This window comes from Sphaeramia orbicularis, chromosome 16 (genome assembly GCF_902148855.1).
Source record: "Sphaeramia orbicularis chromosome 16, fSphaOr1.1, whole genome shotgun sequence".
NCBI classification, from domain to species: domain Eukaryota; kingdom Metazoa; phylum Chordata; class Actinopteri; order Kurtiformes; family Apogonidae; genus Sphaeramia; species Sphaeramia orbicularis.
The window spans coordinates 22,696,894-22,719,458 of record NC_043972.1 but is presented as its reverse complement, the minus strand read 5'-3'; the positions used below and the strand labels follow the sequence as shown (position 1 = coordinate 22,719,458).

The 22,565-nt window shown below is 36.8% G+C and overlaps 1 protein-coding gene across 5 annotated transcripts in view; it reads left to right on the top strand.

Moving 5' to 3' along the window:
• atp2c1 (ATPase secretory pathway Ca2+ transporting 1) overlaps window positions 1-21,416 on the top strand; it is a 44,908-nt gene extending 23,492 nt beyond the window's left edge. For all 5 annotated transcript variants that reach the window (XM_030158065.1, XM_030158066.1, XM_030158068.1 and 2 more), the window contains exons 4-27: window positions 250-339; window positions 1,033-1,068; window positions 1,381-1,442; window positions 5,115-5,223; window positions 6,620-6,775; window positions 6,945-7,013; window positions 8,048-8,123; window positions 8,779-8,845; window positions 9,140-9,264; window positions 10,241-10,338; window positions 11,085-11,180; window positions 11,258-11,347; window positions 12,463-12,567; window positions 13,381-13,537; window positions 13,716-13,886; window positions 13,978-14,075; window positions 14,457-14,507; window positions 15,365-15,531; window positions 15,614-15,682; window positions 15,962-16,078; window positions 16,481-16,628; window positions 16,817-16,912; window positions 17,158-17,299; window positions 18,473-21,416. In XM_030158065.1, coding sequence (XP_030013925.1) covers window positions 250-339; window positions 1,033-1,068; window positions 1,381-1,442; window positions 5,115-5,223; window positions 6,620-6,775; window positions 6,945-7,013; window positions 8,048-8,123; window positions 8,779-8,845; window positions 9,140-9,264; window positions 10,241-10,338; window positions 11,085-11,180; window positions 11,258-11,347; window positions 12,463-12,567; window positions 13,381-13,537; window positions 13,716-13,886; window positions 13,978-14,075; window positions 14,457-14,507; window positions 15,365-15,531; window positions 15,614-15,682; window positions 15,962-16,078; window positions 16,481-16,628; window positions 16,817-16,912; window positions 17,158-17,299; window positions 18,473-18,594 — 2,517 coding nt within the window. In that variant the 3' untranslated portion in view covers window positions 18,595-21,416. The remainder of the gene's footprint in view (window positions 1-249; window positions 340-1,032; window positions 1,069-1,380; window positions 1,443-5,114; window positions 5,224-6,619; window positions 6,776-6,944; window positions 7,014-8,047; window positions 8,124-8,778; window positions 8,846-9,139; window positions 9,265-10,240; window positions 10,339-11,084; window positions 11,181-11,257; window positions 11,348-12,462; window positions 12,568-13,380; window positions 13,538-13,715; window positions 13,887-13,977; window positions 14,076-14,456; window positions 14,508-15,364; window positions 15,532-15,613; window positions 15,683-15,961; window positions 16,079-16,480; window positions 16,629-16,816; window positions 16,913-17,157; window positions 17,300-18,472) is intronic.
• The last annotated feature ends 1,149 nt before the right edge of the window (window positions 21,417-22,565 follow it).

Here is a 22,565-nt window from a genome sequence, read left to right as displayed (position 1 = left end):
TCTACATGTAGTTTAATGACCTTCTATTCCTCTGCGTGTAGTTTAATGACCTTCTGTTTCTCTACGTGTAGTTTAATGACCCTCTATTCCTCTGTGTAGTTTAATGACCTTCTATCCCTCTGCGTGTAGTTTAATGACCCTCTGTTTCTCTATGCGTAGTTTAATGACCCTCTATTCCTCTGTGTAGTTTAATGACCCTCTGCTTCTCTCTGTGTAGTTTAATGACCCTCTGTTTTTCTTGGTGCATAGTTTAAGGACCCTCTGATTCTGCTGCTCTTGGCCTCTGCTGTCATCAGCGTTCTTATGCACCAGTTTGATGACGCCATCAGCATCACAGTGGTATGTTCACATGACTCTGCTCTTTAAAGTTATTAATAGAACACACACCTTAATAGTAGCAGCAGACATAGCCGACGCCCTGCTGATCACATTAGATCTATTTTCGTTTTGGGTCTGGTGTGACTATTACAGTATCTTTTCCTTACTTTGCTTCATTTATCTTATGTCAGGTAAATGTACAACTTTATTTTACTTCCATGCAGTTTTATTTATGTCGCATCAAGAGTACATCAGAGTGTTAGAGGAAAAAACCCAACACATCCCCAATGAGGAAGTCATGAGTCTATTTTTGAGTCATTGTATTTCTAACTTTGAGTCAGGAGACACAGATGTTGAAGTTTTAGAGCAATTCGGTTTAAAGAGTATTTTAATGATCAAATCTGCAGACTGAAGCTCCTGAAATAAAACTAAAAAAAAGTGCAAGCAGGATTCAGGTTTTTGTCACAGTCTGCTGTTAAAAAAATCACCTAAAAATCTTAATAAATTTAATCCTAGTTCTCAAGAGAATCCCATTTGTTTAGAATATTTTTGTGTTTTTCTCAGATAAGTATTTTTGTTGTTTTATTTTTATTCTTTGGTTCACTGCATATGATTTTTGAGTTAATGGTGTCTAAGATCTGTGTAAATATAGACTTTTTAACATGTTTTGACACCTACTACATAGATGATGATTACTATTCTGTGTTCTAACAGGCCATTATTATCGTGGTAACCGTTGCCTTTGTCCAGGTGAGTTCTGGCATCGTTCATATGCATTTGTATTCTGTTTTTTTTCTGTGCTTGCACTAAAATCTGCATTCATTTTGCACATTCAAATTACACATTCATATTCTGTACATACTGTAAATACTGTATTATATAATTATATCAAAATATCTTACTTCTTCTGGTTAGATCCAATCTGCATTTTGTTGCCTTGTACTGAAATGTGCAATGAAAATAAAGTTCAGTCCAATCTAATGTAATCTAATCATCTGTTGGGACCTGGTGTTTCAGTAGGTTTTAATATATATATTTTTTGGTGTTTGTGCATGTTTGCAGGAGTACCGTTCAGAAAAGTCTCTAGAGGAACTGGGGAAGCTGGTTCCTCCAGAATGTCACTGGTGAGTTAAATATTGGAGGTACCTTTTCATCTCCTATGACTGGTTTTAATAATGTTTATGAACGCAGCGTAGATATTCAGTCACACCCAGGGTTTGTCAGGGTGTCGACATTAAATGGACAATGAACAATGACTTTTGTAGAGTCCAATCCTAACAATAGTTTATTAATATACTGTATATACACCTAATAACAGGGCAACTGAGCTTTCAGTATAAATGTGGTGAACACTAAGTGAAATAAAATAAAAACTCATTAATGTCGATCTGAATCATCTGTTTAGAAAAGAATGTGATGAGTAAATGAAAGAAGTGTAAACAACATAATGTAATGAAATAATATACATCAAACATTTTTATGGAGCTTTTTACATTTTTATTTTCTCGTTCATTTATGTATTTAAACCCCCAGGAAACATATAGGATGAAATTCTAATTTTCAACAGTTTCGAAGTACATATACTATTAAAATAAATACAGACAGACCATGAGGCATAAATGAGGAAAAAATATGCACCAAGACGTGGCAATAACTGCAGAAGTTACCAGTTGTGCAGTGCTAAAGTAAGATAAAATTTATAAGAAATAATTATAATAGTAAACATTAAAAGTACAGTTAAAATCAGTAAAAATAGCAACACAACCCTGAAAGTGTCTGTTGTAATAATGAGGATAAGTTAAAGTGAACTGAAGATGTAACACTGGAAAATATATCATGTGTCCAGTTTCTTTATTCAGAACAGGGTTCAGGATTTTATCTCCAAAGTGAAGCCAGTCTTTCATCATGTTAAAGTAAAATATCGCTGATGGCTCCTAGCTGCTCCCATAGGCTGACACTGAACATCTTTCTAAATACCATGGCAGTATTGCTCTTCCTGGAGTCATTCTGGTTTCATTTGTTTTGTTTGGACTCTCTGTTAAGTGTACTTATGTGACCTCCAATTTTTCTTCCATTAGTAAGATCACACGGTGACTAGAGGCTTTGATGTCTGCCATATTGGCCTCTCAATTATGTCAGAACCAGCTCACTGCTGCCGAGTCAGACTTTTAGAACTTCTCTATACTTAATGAAACACATTTTTTCCTGACAATACCTCCATTGTCGTTGCTGTCACAGGGTACTTATACTGGTCGCATTTATGACATTAATTGTGCTTTGTGCATTACTTATAAGTGCAAAGAGAGGCACAAATTTAGTAAAAAAAAAAAAAAAAATCACCATAAATACACCACACTGGACCTTTTTATTATGTGTATTATGCACTGGGGCAGAACCTATGAGGAGCAGTCATTGCCAGCCGGAAGTGACGACTCATTAGTGTTTTCGGGTGATGAGTGCGAGTAAACAAGCAGCAGTCAGTGAGCAAGATTGAGTGGTAAGCATGTGTTCACGCTTGTTTGTGCAGCCGTGAGCTTTGCACTCCACCATTGTCCCAGGGACGCGACCCAGCACTGGTTGATAATGTGCCATTTTAGACTGATGTCTGCTGCACGGGGTCAGTGACCAGTCCATCACAGCCCTGGTAATCGGACAAAACAACAAGTCTGCGCCACTACCAGTGCTGAAACAGCCCGTGAAGGAGGCAGCATGTTGTTTACCATGCCTGACTGACGGAGCAGTGACTTAGCACTCGCACATACAGTACTTGACAACAGGCTATGATGCAAGTTACCTTACAGAACCATTAGTATTGTATGTGATCTTTTGAAATGGCTAGCAATGAAAATTCACTACAGGTACCTTTTAATGTCACACTAATAAGGTTAAAATGATTTAACAGGGCATGGTCAAGCAGTTACGTAGGGTAAAAAAATGGTTCAGATGATAATGAGTCGACATACATTTTCCTTGCATGTAAGTATAATACATGAATGGAAAGGATATTTCTAGTACTTTGAGGTCATGCAAAGACATTTGTCAATTTCAGCCATTTTAACTGAAATCTTTGTGAAAAACATCTTGGTTACATAGGGTAAAAAAAAAAAAAACATTAAAAAATCAGCAAATTTCTCAGCATATCAAAAGTTGCTGTTTTCACTTGAAGTTGCCAAAAATTAACATTACCATAGTGTCAGGTATATTGTTGACTGCAATTCCTGCAATTTTGGTGAAAAAAAATTAATGGGTCTAGGATTGGGGGATATTAAGGGAAGTCTGGTTCCGCACAGTAAAGTGATTATGGTTACGTAGGGTAAATTCTCAAGTCCTTGAGGCTGGTAATCAAAATTATCTGTCAGGCACAAATGATTTAATTTTTATCCCAATATCATGCTTGGAGTGAATAAGTATAAATAATTTTTAATACCTATAATCATTAAGGTTGAGGTATATTATATAAACCAGTACTCTCTTTTGCAAGTAAAGTATGAGACAGAAAGTGTAAATGTGGACTTTAAATATAGCCTTTGAAAAAAATGAAAGTCAATCATCTTTCTTTTTTTTTTTTTTTTTTTTTTTGCAGACATCATTTAGAAATAGTAAAGTTGGTTTTAGGACTCCCAAACAGTTATGTATCAGCTACAAATGACAAAATAAGTCTATCTTAAAGGTTTTTTTTTTCACCCGACATGTTCATCATCCCCTGACTGTGCCCAACATATAATGGAGGTTACTGTTTAACATAGTCTGTAAGTTAGCGGGTAGCTTTAGGTCACCACCCATGACCCCTTGCACTAAGGTAGCTCCACCCCTTCTACCCAAATATGGTCACCTCTGGCTCCAAGACACCGACATGTTGTCACAGTTCCTCCATTAATTATGTACAGTCTGTGGTTCTGAAAAGGGCAGATGCAAACAGTTATGACTCAGATGTTCTCATCTTGTGTAAACTGGTTTATCTGAGGTCTTTCATGTGGACACTGTGGATCTGAGATGTTGATTTCCACCTCAGATAAACAGAAGAACAGCTGCTGTAACATCTGCCTCAGAGAAAACACACACCTCAAGTTTAAATCCACTAACATCCATCTGCTGAGACACGACTCACAGAAGTAGTCTGCTGATGTTCTGCTCTGCTCTGTTCTATTCTATTTGTCCCCTTCATCTAAAACCTATGAACAGACTCCTGTGGGTTAGCATGGGGCAATAAATCAATTCTTGTTTTTATTATATAGTGGTACTTTAGTTAATGGCAATGTACATTTTTCTTGTGTGTTTAGGGGGGTCATTTTCTTTATTTGGACACTAACACTGGCTTTCACAACATTCGACCAGAATAAAGTGCAGAATAATCAGTACATCAAAAAATCAGAGTTGCGTTTTTCTCTTTTACAATGTTCATGTCACTTTTGTCTGGATAGATTTTCATCTTTTTGGATATCTTATGAATAATTTAAAACCAGTTATGCCTAGTTTCCTCACCTTTCACCAAAAATCAGTCTTTGAGTTTAAAGATGCAATGACTTAACATTTAAGGTGATATTGTTATTGATTGGAAATGTTGAATATTTTTCCTTTTCAGCCCAGACCTCATTTAATTGATGAAACAGAATTTGACACCAAACATGTTGCTGTGATCAGATTCACATTGAGTATATAATTTTTAGCTCAGTTTGAGTATTTGATCTGTTGTATTTGTTGCAGTAGTTTGTTTTCTCTGTAGTTTGATGTGTTCACGCCGTCTCTGCATCTGAATGAAATCTGTCGACATACTGTGTTTTTGTTGTCGTCCTCAGCATCCGGGAGGGGAACCTGGAACACCTTCTGGCCCGGGAGCTGGTGCCCGGGGACACAGTATGTCTGTCGGTAGGAGAGCGAGTCCCTGCAGACCTCCGACTGTTCGAGGTAACACCCAGATAATAACCACTGCTGATGATGTTTCATTCATACAGGACATGGACGCTTTATCTGTTTTATACCAGCAGGTTTCAGATGTTTTAAAATGATTTGTTTGTTTATTTATCACCACTTTCTACTTTCACAGTCTGCAAAACATCACAGGGTAAAAACAATCATTAGTCTGATTTATCTAAGAGAGTTTTAGATTTCTATTTGTTTGTTTATTTGTTCAGGGACAGTACACATAAGTTACCATTACTGTAAATGTGCCAGTGTTTTCAACTGTTATCTTTTGTTAAATTAGCTGGTAAAATATTTTACTCCTTCAGCATTATCGATCTGTTCACTGTTACACACTATCATCTGACACCGTGGAATCAGTGAGTTTTATCACAGATCAGCCGCCTGTGTCTTGTTTTATGCTCATTATATGTTAAAACAATATCAGTTTAATGTAATGAGTGATTTCACAAAAAAGCATGTATAATCCATCCAAAAGAAACCAAGTTATTACAAGTAGGATTTTAAAGTCATTTTAGTGCTGCTTTTGAATTACACTTTATTTCATCAGCAACAACCCGACCCAACTCAGAAGGGGTTGTAAGTTATTTTTAGGTTTTATAACTTAAAAAAAACATTGAATTTGTTAATTTTAGTTAGTTTTCCCAAGTTTTCCTTATTAAAATCCTAGTGGAATGACACAGGCAGCATGCAGAGCAAGACAATGTAAACAATTAATATAAAACAGTATTCTATAGAGAAAGACTTTAAAAGGAGTCATGCAAGCACCAGACATGAGTCAGTGTAAGTAAATTAACCATGACTTGCTTCTAAACATCTGAGTCATGTTTAATTTACTTCAGAAAGTGTCAGACTGAAATCCTCTTCAGAGCTGATGTCCATGTCCTCCTCAAGTTTGAAGTGTTTATTACCCTGCCCTCTAAAGGGGAGGCAAGCGGTATTGTTCTTGGTTTGGTTTGGTTTGGTTTGTTTGTTTGTTAACACTGTAGCAGCAAAACTATTGGTTGAATTCATCCCAGATTTGGTTTATAGATTGCCAGTGACCCAGAACAGATCTGATTACATTTTGGGAACAGTAGGTTAAAGTTCAAATTTTGTATAAATTTTTACAATCTTTTTTTTTTCCCCCGTTTTCTTATAATGGGCTATATTTGCCATGGCTGTAGCAGTAAAACAATGGGTTGAATTCATACCAAATTGGGTTTATAGATTGCCAGTGACCCAGAATGGATCTCATTACATTCAATCTCTCATTCAATTTTTTATGAATTTTTATAATCTTTCCATTTACTTATAATAGGCAAAATATGTGCGAGGTGCGAGGTTTGTTGTGCCTGGCACCACTTGTTTTAATCTGTTGTTGTGTCGTGGACCCTGACAGGCCACAGACCTGAGTGTGGACGAGTCCAGTCTGACAGGGGAGACCACTCCCTGCTCCAAATCCACATCCCATCAGCCTTCAGCCACCAATGGAGACATCGCCTCCCGCAGCAACATTGCCTTCATGGGGACATTGGTACGATGCGGAAGAGCCAAGGTAAGATACGTTTAACAGCACGAGAAGATACTTTAAGGGTTTCATAAACACTAAAGGTACTGAGGTCCAGATTTTTGAAGAGAAGTTTAGTTTTAGTTTATTTGCTGTGTTTATTGTTCATAGTGTAAAGGTCCCGTTTTAATGTCCTGTTTGTGTTTTTCTTCTTCAGGGCATCGTCATTGGTACTGGAGAAAACTCAGAGTTTGGGGAGGTTTTCAAGATGATGCAGGCGGAGGAGGTACGACAATCTGAAATGAGTCTACAGTTATTGCCCCACCCCCCGAAGGGGAGGCAAGGGGTATTGTTTTTGGTTTGGTTTGTTTCTTTCTTTCTTTGTTTGATTGTTAACATTCTAGCAGTAAAACTAATGGTTGAATTTATACCAAATTGGGTTTATAGATTGCCAGTGACTCAGAATAGATGTGATTACATTTTGGGAACTGTAGGTCTAAGTTCAAATTTTTAATGAATTTTTTAAAATCTTTCTTTTTTCCCTATTTACTTAAAATGGGCAGAATTTCACGTGTCTATAAAAACATCAATTTTGTTTCAGTTTACTTCAAACTTGGCACATATATAGAGGTAATTGATATGCTGACATCAGCACACACATATACATGATGACATCAGCTGGATCGATGTAAAAATAAACTATATGTGTGAGGGATTGGGTTTTATGTGCCTAACAACACTTGTTTAATGATTAGTCTGCTTTTAAAGATCTCATTTTTAAACACATACTGAAGTACTCTAAACTAGTACTTATGTGTCTTTTTTCATATATAAGTTCAACAGTCTCATTAAAAATGGTTAAAACAATCACCTTTGAGATTTCTGTTAGTATAGTTGAACTGTCACCTAAAAGCATCAGATTTCCAACGTTAACAATGTGAAATCACTGTTTCTTTAAAGGCTGATTTCTGGTCCTGAGTAAAAATTTAACTTACAAAATATTTATTTGTGATTTTAAGTGATTTAGAAATGATGAAAACAAATATTATGTAAAAGATGAAACAAGGCAACTTAAAAAATACGCAAAAAAAAAGAGCTAAAAACCTTAAATGAAGATTTAAGGCTCTATTGCAGATAATAAACTTTGAAGTTCAAAGATTAAGTGGATTTTAATATAAATATAACTCATGTTCATTATTGGATACAAAGTAAATAAAACCTCACCTCGACCTGAATGGACCTGTTTGTTTCCAGTATTCACATGGATCAGTATTAATAAACTGCGTGTCCTGTTTTTTTTTTTTTTTGTTTTTTTTTCAGGCTCCTAAGACTCCATTACAGAAGAGTATGGACCTTCTGGGGAAACAGCTGTCACTTTACTCCTTCGGCATCATCGGTGTGTTTGCTGTTAGAGTCTGTCATCTGAAGCCAATGAATCTGAGGGTTTTACCACAGATCAGCTGCCTCTGTCTTATTTTGCAATGATATCCACAACAATATCAACAATATCTGTTTAATGTAATAATGACGGGTTTTTTTTTCCCAAAACAAAGCATATATAATCCATCCAAATAAAATGTAATTATTACAAGTAGGATTTTAAGCACTTATTTCAATGGTGCTTTTGAATTACACTTTATTTCATCACCAATAACACAACACAGAGGGGGGTTGGAAGTTATTTTTAGGTTTTTTTATTACTAAAAACGGCATGGAATTTGTCAGAGGTTCCTACATTTTCAGAGTTTTCCTGAGGAAGTTGTTTTAAGCCCCCTCTCCATAATTATTACCATATCTGTGTACACACATTTGGAAAAGAAAAAGCACATAATAACTAAATGACAAGAAACTTGAAGACAAAATTTACTAAACATGTCCTCTGAACATCAGCTTCGGTTACCTCTAGATCTGAGAGAATCTGTTTTCTGCTTATTGGCTTTAAATCGTGTGTAAAATGGTTTGATCTGTCTTTGTTTTACAGTAACTTATGGAATTTGTTTTGGTCCATCCACATACTTTTGGTCATGTGTTTTATGGTTCATGTGTTTCAGGTGTCATCATGTTGGTGGGGTGGCTGCAGGGGAAGAGGATTCTCGACATGTTTACCATCGGAGTCAGGTACCATGTTGAAGTTTACATCATTAATTAATAAGACCAACAGCAGAGGGACTTAACGGATATATTTAGTCTCATGCAAATACCGTGTAAAAGCTGCATAAAAGGACTTGACTGGCTTCAAATCAGCAGAGATATCGCAAATCCATTGTAGGTTCAGGCTTCAAACTGAGATCAAATACGCCACCCAGACTTTCAAACACAGACACGATGAAACTCTATTCCGCTCCCATAGACGTGTGTGTGTCTGTGTGATTAGTCTTATTGATCACCGGTCTGCTGTCATTGTCTTTTCAGTCTGGCGGTGGCTGCTATCCCAGAGGGGTTGCCCATTGTGGTGACGGTAACTCTGGCTCTTGGAGTGATGAGGATGGTGAAGAAGAGAGCGATCGTCAAGAAGCTCCCCATCGTAGAAACTCTGGGTATGAAACACCCTGTCAACACGTTATAAAATAGAGAAACAGTTACTCTATAAATAGTCATTCAGTCCAATCACAGACACTATTAGTCGTTTTTTGTAAATTTGTGTACATCATCATCTTTCTGATCAGATCTTAATGCTATTAATGTTGTAAGATGAAGTGATTGACAGCTGTAATGACGAATTGTCACTGAATCAGACAGGAAGGAACCAATCAGTGTAAAAGACTGGAGGAAAAAAATCAACATGGCAGCCCCTGTTGAAGTGGATTTTATCTTAAACATTTCAGAAGATGATAAAACAAATGGACTCAACACTTTATTTCCAGCTGGTTGAAGGATTTATCTGTGGGTTTCTTAAAAACAAAGATATTAAAAAAAACTGATGTAGCAAACACAACCCAGCCAAAAAAAAAAAAAAAGTCCCACAGTCTAATATTTCATTGGACCTCCTTTAGTTTGGATTATGGAACACATTCATCGTTCTGAAGCTTATGCAACGTCACAACCTTTATTTCCATCATTTTTCGGATGCATATCATTGCTGAACCTGGATCTGACCAACTGACCCAACCCTAGATCATATCACTGCCCCCACAGGCTTGTACTGTAGGCACTAAGCATGATGGGTAATCACTTCATCTGCCACTCTCCTCACCCTGATGCATCCATATTGCTGGAACAGGGTCAATCTGAACTCATCAGACCAGATGTACTTTTTCTATTGAAACACAAACCAATCTTTATGCTCTCTGTTAAACTGATGGTTGTTTAAAAAATGAGAAGCTACTCAGTGCATCAGTTAAAGAACTTGTATCTGAAAGACTTTAATTACTGCGGTAATTATCCCAAGGAAGACAGTTACCTATTTCCTTTGTTAAATCCAGGTGGCTTTTTTTGTATTTAAAGTCCTGTAATTTTAGGAAACTGTGTTTTTTGTGATGATTCATGCATTTATTGCCATTTGTTTTTGTTCAGGCTGCTGTAATGTGATCTGTTCGGATAAAACTGGAACTCTGACGAAGAATGAGATGACTGTCACTCAGTTGTTCACATCAGATGGACTCCATGCTGAGGTCGGACACAGCCTCTCTGTCAGCAGCACTCATGTTTAAGTCAGAGTAAAAACAGCTAAAGAGTGAGACACTGATGTTCAAAATAAAATGCACCAAACATACACCACTGAAATTTACCAAAGAACCTGCTATGCATGTTCACTATGAGTCACTTCATTGTTTTCTTTATCAAAATGGGAAAAACTTTATTCATGGGAACAATCATAACACTAATCTGCTCACATAATTGTCACATATATGATGAGGAGAAACTGTGTCACAGAAGGAGTTATTAAAATCTGTAAGTAGCTCGTAGTCTGACCAGCTCACTAGCCCTCTTATATCATGGAAAGCTCATCGGTTTTATTCCCCAGGATATAATACAGAAGGATAAAAATGACAATAAAACAATTTAAGAAGTTCCTATTTTTAGATGATTCTTTGTTTTCTGACATTGGTCCTATTCACATACACATTATTCATCCCGCAAGCAGCAATTAAATAATCCATAAAAAAGTCTTGATGTTAGAATTATTTGCTCAGATGTTTTGTACTTGTATAGAAGAATAAGACATTTTATTTGGTAATTTTTGCGTAGAACTTTGGACTTGTATTGTAGTCCTTAAAAAAAAAAGCAGAATTCGGAGAAATGTAAAATTGCGTTATCATTTTTTAATCTTTAGTCTTGAGGTTTTTCCACAGTAAACACAGTTCCCCTTTAAAGACCTCATTTTTCTGTTCTTGATGGATGTTGTTTGGTCTCCTAGGTAACGGGCGTCGGCTACAATGGAGCAGGAGAAGTTTTACTGGATGGAGAGACCATCCATGGCTTCTCTTGTCCGTCAGTCAGTAGGATTGTAGAGGTGAGTTGGAATAACAGGAGGGGAAAATGTGGAGGAGAACGGGAACGTCTGCTCACTAGTGTGTGTTTATGTTGTAGGTGGGATGTGTGTGTAACGACTCCATCATCAGGAGTCACACTCTGCTGGGTCGACCGACAGAAGGCGCTCTCATCGCCCTCGCTATGAAGGTAAAACACTGAAGTGCGAACTAAGCACAGCATATATATATGTATACGTGTGTGTGTGTGTGTATGTATATATATATATGTGTGTGTGTGTGTGTGTGTGTGTATATATATGTGTGTGTGTGTATACATATATATATATATATATATATATATATATATATACATATATACATATATATATACACTGAACAAAAATATAAACGCACCACTTTTGTTTTTGCTCCCATTTTTCATGAGCTGAACTCAAAGATCTAAAACTTTTTCTATGTACACAAAAGGCCTATTTCTCTCAAATATTGTTCATAAATTTGTCTAAATCTGTGTTAGTGAGCACTTCTCCTTTGTCCTTTGCTGAGATAATCCATCCACCTCACAGGTGTGGCATATCAAGATGCTGATTAGACAGCAGGATTATTGCACAGGTGTGACTTAGGCTGGCCACAATAAAAGGCCACTCTGAAATGTGCAATTTTACTGTATTGGGTGGTCCAGGGGGGCCAGAAAACCAGTCAGTATTTGGTGTGACCACCATTTTCCTCGCACAGTCTTCTTCATGAATTCTCTGAAACACCTTCAGAGATGGCTTATGGCAGAGAAATGAACATTCAATTCACAGGCAAAAGCTCTGGTGGAGATTCCTGAAGTCAGCATGCCAGTTGCATATTCCCTCAAAACTTGTGACATCTGTGGTATTGTGCTGTGTGATAAAACTGCACATTTTGGAGTGGTCTTTTATTGTGGCCAGCCTAAGGCACACCTGTGCAAAAATCATGCTGTCTAATCAGCATCTTGATATGCCACACCTGTGAGGTGGATGGATTGTCTCAGCAAAGAAGAAGTGTTCACTATCACAAATTTAGACAGATTTGTGAACAATATTTGAGAGAAATAAACCTTGTGTGTACACAGAAAAAGTTTTAGATCTTTGAGTTCAGCTCATGAAAAATGGGAGCAAAAACAAAAGTGGTGCGTTTATATTTTTGTTCAGTGTATATATATGTGGGTGTGGGTGAATACACAGTCATACAACAGGAGCACCAGGTGCAGAATCAGACTGTTTTTTTTTCTCTCATTCTGATGTTTGACATCATTGCCATGTTTGTGTTTTGGTCCAGATGGGTTTAGAGAGCATCCAGCAGGAATACGTGCGAGTGGAGGAGCATCCGTTCACCTCAGAACAGAAGTGGATGTCGGTTCGCTGTGTTCACCGCACTCAGCAGGTCTGAAACATTCACTCGAATCACACTGTGACCCTGTTGAAAACCAAATCAATCTCCAAACTGAGGCGTGTGTCAGTGTCTGAGCATCTGACTGTCTAAAATATTGAAGACCTCAGTATAATTGAAACCAAACTTGGCTGCAAGACAAAAATAAATTAAATCAAAATGTGCTATATAGTTTATGGTAAATTAACGTTCTAACATACAACACCACTACTAATATGACTTTAATCTGCTTTTGCAGAGATTATTGTTTATGAAATAGTTCTTTCATTCATTCAACCTTTTATTTAATCTCAGTATATGATGCTAAAGATCTCAAGGAAAGTTTTTATGGGATAAACCATATTTAAAATGGAAAACACCTTATCTTATAGATCTCACATTTTTTTCAATACTTTTTTTTTTTTCTGTCAGTGTCATTTCCTAAAATGTACACCAGGGTTGTTTCTGCATGTTTCTGTTTGCATCATATTTCAGGTTTCTGCCTCTAGATCTTTGATGGTTTAACTGATGTATTTATGTGGTTATTAGGGTTTCTAGGGTCTTATGTAATTTGACTAAAAACTCTGCCTTTTCATATAGTATTTGACTAATATCATCCCAGTATGTCTTATAAAAGATGCATGTAGTTGAAGAAATATGCCTGTTAATAAGAAGTCATAGATGATTTCCTCAAATCTACAAACAAATATTCCTAATATTACATAGCACAAGGATCTGAACTGTGATTGAGTGCAACTGCACATGAAAACTGTCAATAAAGTGCTTTATTAGTAGGAAAAAACTGACATGTGATATCTGTCTCTTCAGGATAAGGCTGGAGTTTATTTTATGAAGGGAGCGTACGAGCAAGTGATCAGATTCTGCAGCTCGTACAACAGCAGAGGAACAACACTTTCACTGAACCACCAGCAGAGGGAGCTGTACCAGCAGCAGATCAGCTATATGGGCTCTGCAGGACTCAGAGGTACGGATATATCCAGACCAGGTATATGGGCAATAAAACCCTGCTTTTCTTGAACAGAGCCTCAGTTCATAACAGGATAAACGTCCTCTGGTCTCTGAGGTTTAAATACTAAAGTTCGTAGCAGGATGTGGTTGATGTGTTGTTTTGTCTCATGTCATCTTCATTGTGGTCTTTTCAGTCCTGGCTTTTGCATCTGGATCCGAAATGGGGAACTTGACTTTCCTGGGTCTGGTGGGGATGATCGACCCTCCGAGGTCAGGGGTCAAAGAGGCAGTGGGGACGCTCATCAGCTCCGGAGTCGCCATCAAGATGATCACTGGAGACTCTCAGGAGACGGCTGTGTCTATAGGTGGGGGATTTGAACTTTTTTACTTCTGTTTCTACGTCGGACCGGTAGCATTCATCTGTGAAATGTCTGTGGTTGTGTTTTGTGTCTGCAGCCAGTCGACTGGGTCTGTTCTCTAAAGGATGTCAGTGTTTGTCTGGAGACGAAGTGGATCAACTGGACCTACAACAACTATCACACATCGTCCCCAGAGTGAGAATAACACAAAAACAGAAATGCACACACCTTTATATTCATCTGTTGTTAGATAATAGAATAAATATGATAAAGTAAATATTCTGTACTTTAACAACATTAAGATCTTTAAACTTTAGTATTTTACTTCTGTCTTTTTGTAGAAAAATGTCTTTTAATAATCAACAGCAGACAGACTAAAAGTTTTAATCACTCATTAGTTACTGCTTCCTGCATTTCCCAAAATGCAACTCTTCATCACAACCTCAGCTTATTGAAATGATGTATGTGTTGAATCCTATCAGTCACTGTTTTAAACATGATGAACAGACCAGTGTTTACCATCTGTTTCTGTCTCATGATGATGAAGATTAAAATGATTATGTTGTGTCTCTGCAGATCGCTGTGTTTTATCGAGCCAGTCCTCGACACAAATTGAAGATTGTCAAGGTGAGCAGATAAACGGCAGTGAGCAGGTGACCTCTGACCCTTGAGGATTGTTTGTAAAACCCCTCTGACTATTTTTACATGTGGGAACAATAAGCATCATTCATAACACATTATCTTAATGTAACATCAATTTAAATAGAAATAGATGTACATAGTACTAGATATACATGTATTGATGAATACTAATTATTAAACATATATTTATTTTTAAATCTCTAACTCTGATGTTTGTATTCTATTGGTTTATTTATTGACTTGTTACTGTTGAATATTGTGGGTTTTCAGCTCAGAATGATATATTTATTCATCCCAGATTGAGTTTGACTCCCCATCTTTTATATTTTATGTTTATTTTAAATTTAATTATATATATATTTTTTTTTTCGTTCTGAAGGATATCATCCTTATAGAGATCCTTTTATTTCTTTATTACCACATAGTGATAAAACAAATGCTAAATAGTTGTATGCATTTGTTTAGTATAAAGTTAAGGTCATTAGTTAAGGCTGTTTATGTCTCTCTGTGTATTAATTTACTTTTTTAAGTTTTTACCTCAGTCAACAAAAGTCAAGGTGAAACATAAAACAAAATAATGAACTGCAATTGGAGGAAAATAAATCAAGTCTGGAAGGACACCAATAAATTCAAACAAACCAAGATATGTTTGTCCTTTTGTTTTCCTTCACTTTGTGAATGAGAAACATCCGATGTTTCCATTTTTCTGCTTCATAAATGCCTGCTTTACTGAAAAACTGCACTGTTTGCCTCATCCATTTCTTTTTATTTATTGCATTTAGACTAAGGATCCCATCTCTTCATATTCATCTTATTTATTGATTTGAAACTCTCGTCCTTAGTCTCTCCAGAACATCGGGGCAGTGGTGGCGATGACCGGTGATGGAGTGAATGACGCCGTGGCTCTAAAAGCAGCTGACATTGGCGTGGCCATGGGTCAGACAGGGACGGACGTCTGTAAGGAGGCAGCAGATATGATCCTGGTGGACGACGACTTCCAGACCATCATGTGAGTCACGACACCTTGAGCTCTGAACCCGTCATCAAGAGCGTCCATTCCCTGACTCTGTTTTACATGTTTCTGTTTGCAGGTCAGCCATCGAGGAGGGAAAAGGGATTTACAACAACATCAAGAACTTTGTTCGCTTCCAGCTCAGCACGTTAGTGACATTTATCATCTACAGCTGGAGACCATATAAAACTCTAATGAGCTCAGTCTGAATGCATGTGGTCAGATCTGTCACTATAATGGGAACAAGCAGTAGGCTTTTAATACAAAATGGATTGAAATTAGATCTGGATTTTATGGCCGAAAAACTAAATCCTTCCATCCTTGTGGTTATAGAGGCATGGCTGGCGTGTCAGTTGATTTTAAAGACTGAATTTGTCCTCAAATTTCTTTTAAGCGTCTGACTTTGTCTCCCCCTGCCGGTCTACAGGAGCATCGCAGCTCTGACTCTCATCTCGTTAGCAACGTTGATGAACTTCCCCAACCCACTGAACGCCATGCAGATCCTCTGGATCAACATCATCATGGATGGACCTCCTGCACAAAGGTATAAGGCATCATGGGAACTGTAATCTAATGATAATAAATAGAGAAAGGAATCCAACTGGGTCAGTAACACATGAAGGGTGACGAAAAAGTGAAATATTTCAGAACTTGAGGCTTCAAACATTGTGTTTGTTGTAACTGCAATATTATGTCATTTAAAATGAGTTTTCAAAAAAATATAAGGCAGAATGCAGCTAAAAATGTAATAACAAAAGAATAAGTAGCTAATCACTATTGACATTTTTTTTACAGTTTCATCACAGACATGTTTGTTATTGTGTCTTAAGATCATGTTCTCAGAGATCATGTGTGTATGTGTAAACCATTTGACAGTTTATTTAAATGTAATTAAGCCACATGGACACTAAGAACTCTTATTTTTAATGTGTTTATATGTTTTTAGTTTGGGGGTGGAGCCTGTGGACAGAGACGTGATCAGAAAACCTCCTCGTAACGTCAGAGACAGTATCATCACTCGCAGTCTGATCATTAAAGTCCTGGTGTCGGCGCTCATCATCGTCTGTGGGACGCTGTTTGTCTTCTGGAGAGAGGTGATATGTTTACCTGAATCAAACTCTGTCGTCTTTGTCCCATAAGATAATGTTTCCACATCCTTCTTACTGTTTTACGTCAGTCACAGATGAACAAACTGAAATCTGAAATCAGCATATGTTTTCTTACTAAAATAAGTGAATTAAAAGATTTATGACTTTTATTGTTTTTGTTTTGTTGTTTCCAGTTGCAGGACAACGTGATAACTCCTCGAGACACCACCATGACCTTCACTTGTTTTGTATTTTTTGATATGTTCAATGCTCTGAGTTCCCGTTCACAGGTAACAACACTCAACAGGGTGAAAACATTAACTTCCATATTACACTTGATTAGATTGTTTTTTCTATTTATATTACATTATTTTAAAAATGCAATTGAAAGTCCTTCCCTATGAAGTTCTCCACGTGTATCGAGTTCATTTCTTCTGACCAACATTGTTCTTAGGGCTGTGTTTTGGTTAATATTTCAGTCTGTATTTAGCCACCTAGGTGTCTCTTTCATGTTGTCCTTCGTGTTTGTTCTCAGACCCGTCTGGTCCATGAGATGGGGCTGTGCAGTAACAGGACCTTCTGCTATGCTGTTCTGGCCTCCATCATGGGGCAGCTCCTCGTCATCTACTTCCCTCCTCTGCAGAGCATCTTTCAAACTGAAAGCCTCAGCATCTTCGGTGAGAAGAGAGAACATGACAACAGTTCTAAAGTTCAGACTTTGAGATCACTCACTGAACAAGAAAAGCGCAGACCTCCGCCAAGGCAGATCCCCCCCCCCGATCACCACCAAAATTTAATCATTTCTTCCTTGTGCCAGTATCAACATTTTCTGAAAATTTCATGAAAATCCATCCATAACTTTTTGAGTTATCTTGCTAACAAACAAACACGCATACAGGCACACACACAAAGCAAAGCGATCACAATACCTCCTGGCGGAGGTAATAAAGTGTAAAGCTCATGATACTATCATTATGTTTGCTTCTTCAAACTAAAACCCATAGCCGATTATGTTAACATTCAGTCAAAACAACACTGTGTCTTATAACCTTCATGTCCTCCATCAGCTGATAGTTTACATTATAGCTCTGTTAGCTTAGCTCTATTTTTAGCCTGAAAACAGCCACAGTAAAACCACAAATCATTTCATTTTCTGTAATGGTTTGTGTTGTCAATAGCTGCACTAAAGCTCTATTTGGAATAATCTGAAAACGAGGTCAGAACTATCACAGTTTAGTCCGAACCGCGGATCAACAAACAGCAACCTAGCAAAGATAATAACATCCCATAATAACTTTATACCTTCATAAGCCTCAGAATCAAACTCACCTGTGTAGAAGAAACACTGTTATTTCATCATCAAACTCCATTCTTTTTATTTACAGCTGTGTCCAGTGGTGAAAACAACAGGCCTTCAGCTTTTATTATGTTGTCACTTTCTTTGACTCTAGATGTTGTGTCTTAATGGTTCTCATCCCATCTGGTCACTTCCTGCTACTAGTTTTTGACTGGCAGAGTGACTCACTACTCCCTCTAGTGGTCACATAAATCCATTGGTCCATGGGTATAAATAAATTTAGTTCATATCATATCTGTACAATCTAGTACTTTGGCAGAACTTCAGATCTTTTACTCTAAACACTCTGTAATGATACTTTAACATCTGTTTTCTATATTTTAAAGTGGAAATATGACATATATTTATTGTACATATAACATGCAGTTTTTATGTTGTTGTGTTGTTTTGAGTTTGTTCTACCCTCACACCATGTCTTTTTCTCTGTCAGTTGTGTTTTTGTTTGTATTTGTGTAGACATTCTCCTAATAGAATATATTTGTTGTTTGGTCAGACCTGCTGTTCCTGGTGAGCCTCACGTCGTCGGTGTGTGTGGTGTCAGAGGCCATAAAGAAGGTGGAGCGGTGGAGAGGAACCGAGAAGAAGCCCAACTCTGACGACTTCCACGAGGTATGACCAATCAACTTCCGCGAGGTGTGACCTGACTGACCTCCGCTGCTGATGGGGATCTCGCAATCGATGGCACTGACTCACTAAGACAACACAGACTCATGGGAGATCCTCAGGAGGGGGAGGGGACTCTGGTCTGGAACTGGAGGATTCTTCTGGGGTGGGATTAACGGACTGCACCCGCCGCCGGGGGATGTGGGTGAACGCTGACTATGCAGCGTCATCTGTGTCAGCTGTTTAGCTCCGCCCCCAAGTCATTAAAGACCGCCCACACCTCTCTGACTCCGCCTCCTTTAGGACAGAGGTTACACGCGTGTGCAATTGTGTCCTTGTGTTTTTTAATCTACCGTGTGACGGTGTTGACCACTACGCAGCCGCCGCCTTTTACAAGTTAAGTTAAAGTTCAATGACTTTTTACTGCAGCTGCTTGGGATAGAAATGAGTATAAATGACTTTAAATGGGTGTAAATGGGATAAATGAGTATAAGTGGTGGAGGTGTGACTGTACAGAACAGTGACGTCTCAGTGTGTGTCAGTACACATGGGACAAACTACACACTATTTAATTTATTGGGATTAAAATGATCACTGAACGAGTCATATTCTGCTGTAAAGTTACTAATCTGTCTGAATGAACACTCGCTCTGGAAGTCTGCGGCTGCCATTGTTTATCCAACGCCAGAGGGTTAAAAAAGCATCTTCTTTTTCACCTTCACAAAGTGTTTTTTCATTCAAATACAGCAAATAAGAGGATGCAAATGTGTTGTTCTCAAAGCAGATTAGTGGACAATAGTTAGTTTTGGTCTGTTCTTTAATGTTGATGAGAGTGACAGATTTCTATCCAAATGTCACAAATCGTAATAAAATGTCAGAAAATCTCCAAATGAAAATGCAAAACTAGGCTCATTTCCATCCAGTAAAGTTGTGAGTGTTCAAGTTGGTTCATCATTATCAAGGGTGAAAATGCTCTTGTTTAATGTAGTATTTAATATAATAACATATGACCTGAGCTGAGACACATGCAGAGTTTCTGATCCAGAATGATGATGATCCATTTAGTCCGAAAACCGGAGTCTGACTGTAGCCTCGTCTCCAAACTGCTCATCAGAATTTGAATAATTGGCATAATTATGAATCACTGACACTAAAACATGGATAAACAATGAAAAACATGAATAAATCCTGTGAAAACATGAAAAGCAGTGCAAGCATAGGAATAAACGGTTTAATATCCAAATAAATGGTATGAAAATGCATAGAAAAATGCAAGTATCTGAAAACTGACAAATATTAAAAATAGCATGGAAGTGTGAAAAACAAAACTAATATATCAAAATCCAAATAACACAAAAATATCAGTACATGACATAAAAATCTGAAGAAACAATTCAGCACCTGATTGATTTAGGCCATAAACCTGAGACTGACTTTAGCTTTTTCTCCAAACTGCTAAAATATGGATAAATACAGAAACATAGGAATAAATGATGTAAAATACAAATAAATAACACAAAAATAGTAATGAATGGCATGAAAATGCATAGAACTGAAGTATCTGAAAAAATGGCATAAAAATTGAAAAACACAAAACTAAATGTACAAATCCAAATAACACAAAAATAATAATAAATGATATGAACATTTGAAAGATGTAAACTATGATGCACATTTATTTATTTAAATAAAATATGTTAAAATAAAATAAAATGTGAACATAAGAATAAATGATGTAAAAATAGAGACTCTTTCGATTCCCAATATGATAATTTAGTCATTTTTTGCAATATTTCCATATTTATTTTAATCTTCGATGTTTTTTGGGGTTTTTTTTTAATGTGGAAATTGAAAATTGGTGTAAAAGTAACCAGGATGGAAAACAAGGTCTTAGATTCAATTCAGAAGTTTGGATTTATCTGGAGAAGGAAGGAATAGCATTTAGTAAGTACACGTGGCTGAAACTGTAATAATACTAAACTTACCTTACATAGATATAAACGTGTAACACTTATATAGAGCAATTCATGCAAACATGTACACACAAATAGTTGAGGCATTTACAACAGTATAAATAAATAATCAAAACAAACAACAGGCTTAAATACACTTTGGATGTCAGTTTTTGGCGCTTGTGTCATCTCTAAAACACACCTGGTGAAAGTGAAAAACAAGGTGTTTACTTGTGGATAAATGTCATTAAATAATCGAATCGAGCCAGCTTTTATTTTTCAGTTTGAGATCGAAAGTTAATACATTACAGTCATTTGTGGACAGAGGTTTCTCCAGGTGTTATGGTCATTTTCTGCTTATTGGTGCAATAGAATATTTTAATTAAACATATATTTAAATTTATTTTAAGAAAATCTGGAGATTAAATATGTTTAGTGTATTATCTTTTTCATTTCACTGAAAACACTGTTAGTTTTTTATCAACAGTTTGACCCAGTGCATTTATAATTATTTACAGCTGTAATGATGCTTTTTATTTGACATTAAATGATCTTGTTTATTGGATTAAACACTGGCAGCCGTCGACTTCCACTGTTAACGTGTGTGTTTTAGGGCTCAGCTTCTGACAGGAAATCTCAGCACACAGACCAAAACAATAGAACCTTTTGATAATTTGTATAATATGAACATGGTTTCTTTTCCTTTCAGTTTCTTTCTTTCCTTTCTTTTTTTTTTATGAAAACCTTTTTTAAGTAATAAAAGAAGCCAAAGTTGACGAGCAGCTGTAAAACTCGCTCCCTCTAAATAAAGTTCAGTCTGAAACAGTGATTTTAATCTAATCTGTGTGAACGTCCTGGTCTCTGCTTCCGTTTGTTCTCAAAGAAAAAGCCCACGATGCATTGGGGATGCATAAACATGTGACCATGGTGTGTTCAGGTGCATCTCATAAACTCAAAAACATAAACTCGTGACCATTGAGGTGGTGTAATGCAGGATAGTTTTGTTCTTCTGTTTCTTTGTTTAATCTGTATTTAATGTCATTCTTTAACCACAGTATTTGACATAATTAGATGCTGAAATCAGAACAATGTCCCATTCATTTCCATATGACGTCAACCATTTATCAAGGCCCCCATGTGCCTCTGTGATCATTTCCAAGGTCTTTTACTGCAGCATTTTATTAATTACATTTTTTTTTTTTTTTTTAAGTCAAGAAGTAAATTTTGGAAACTGTATTTAAGTAAACTTTACATTATTAATAAAACAGTTAATATATTGTTCATTGTCTGGAATGTTTTCCATTTGGTGCTTTTTTTTTTAAGCTGTATAATACTATCCTGTTGATAACAGTATTTGAGCTTCACACCCTGAAAGGCACCTCAGAGGAAAATGGATGTCCGTCACTGAGGAGGGGTTTGAACAGAACCAAGTCAAGGAAGAAACAGCTTTATTTACATCATACTACACAGACAGAGATATAAGCTGAAGCACTGTTGTCATTTTCACCACTGGACACAACTCTGAATGAAAACGATGGAGTTTGATGCTGAAATAACACCATTTCTTCTACATGGGTGAGTTTGATTATGAAGCTTATGACCTTGTTCAGTTGATTCCAAATAGATCTTAAGTTCAGTTACTGAGAACATCAACCATACAGAAAACAGGTGATTTGTGGTTTTACTGTGTCTGCTTTCAGTCTAAAATCAGAGCTAAGCTAACAGAGCTATAATGTAAACTATCAGCTGATGCAGAACATAAAGGTTATAAGATGTATTATTTTGACTGAAGGTATTCTGTCAGTACTTTGACTGAAGGGAAAAAAACTACTAATACTGATGTGTGTAAACAATGAGGTTTACACTATATTCAGTCAGTGATACAGTCTGTGGATACATAGCACTCTTTGGTTTTGGTCCTAAGTGTGTTCTGTAATGAGACTTCCTCCTACTGATTAGAGTCTGGAATGGCACTAATACATATAAACCCTTTAACATACCTCCAAAATGTTTCAAAGCCCTTTGGGGTGA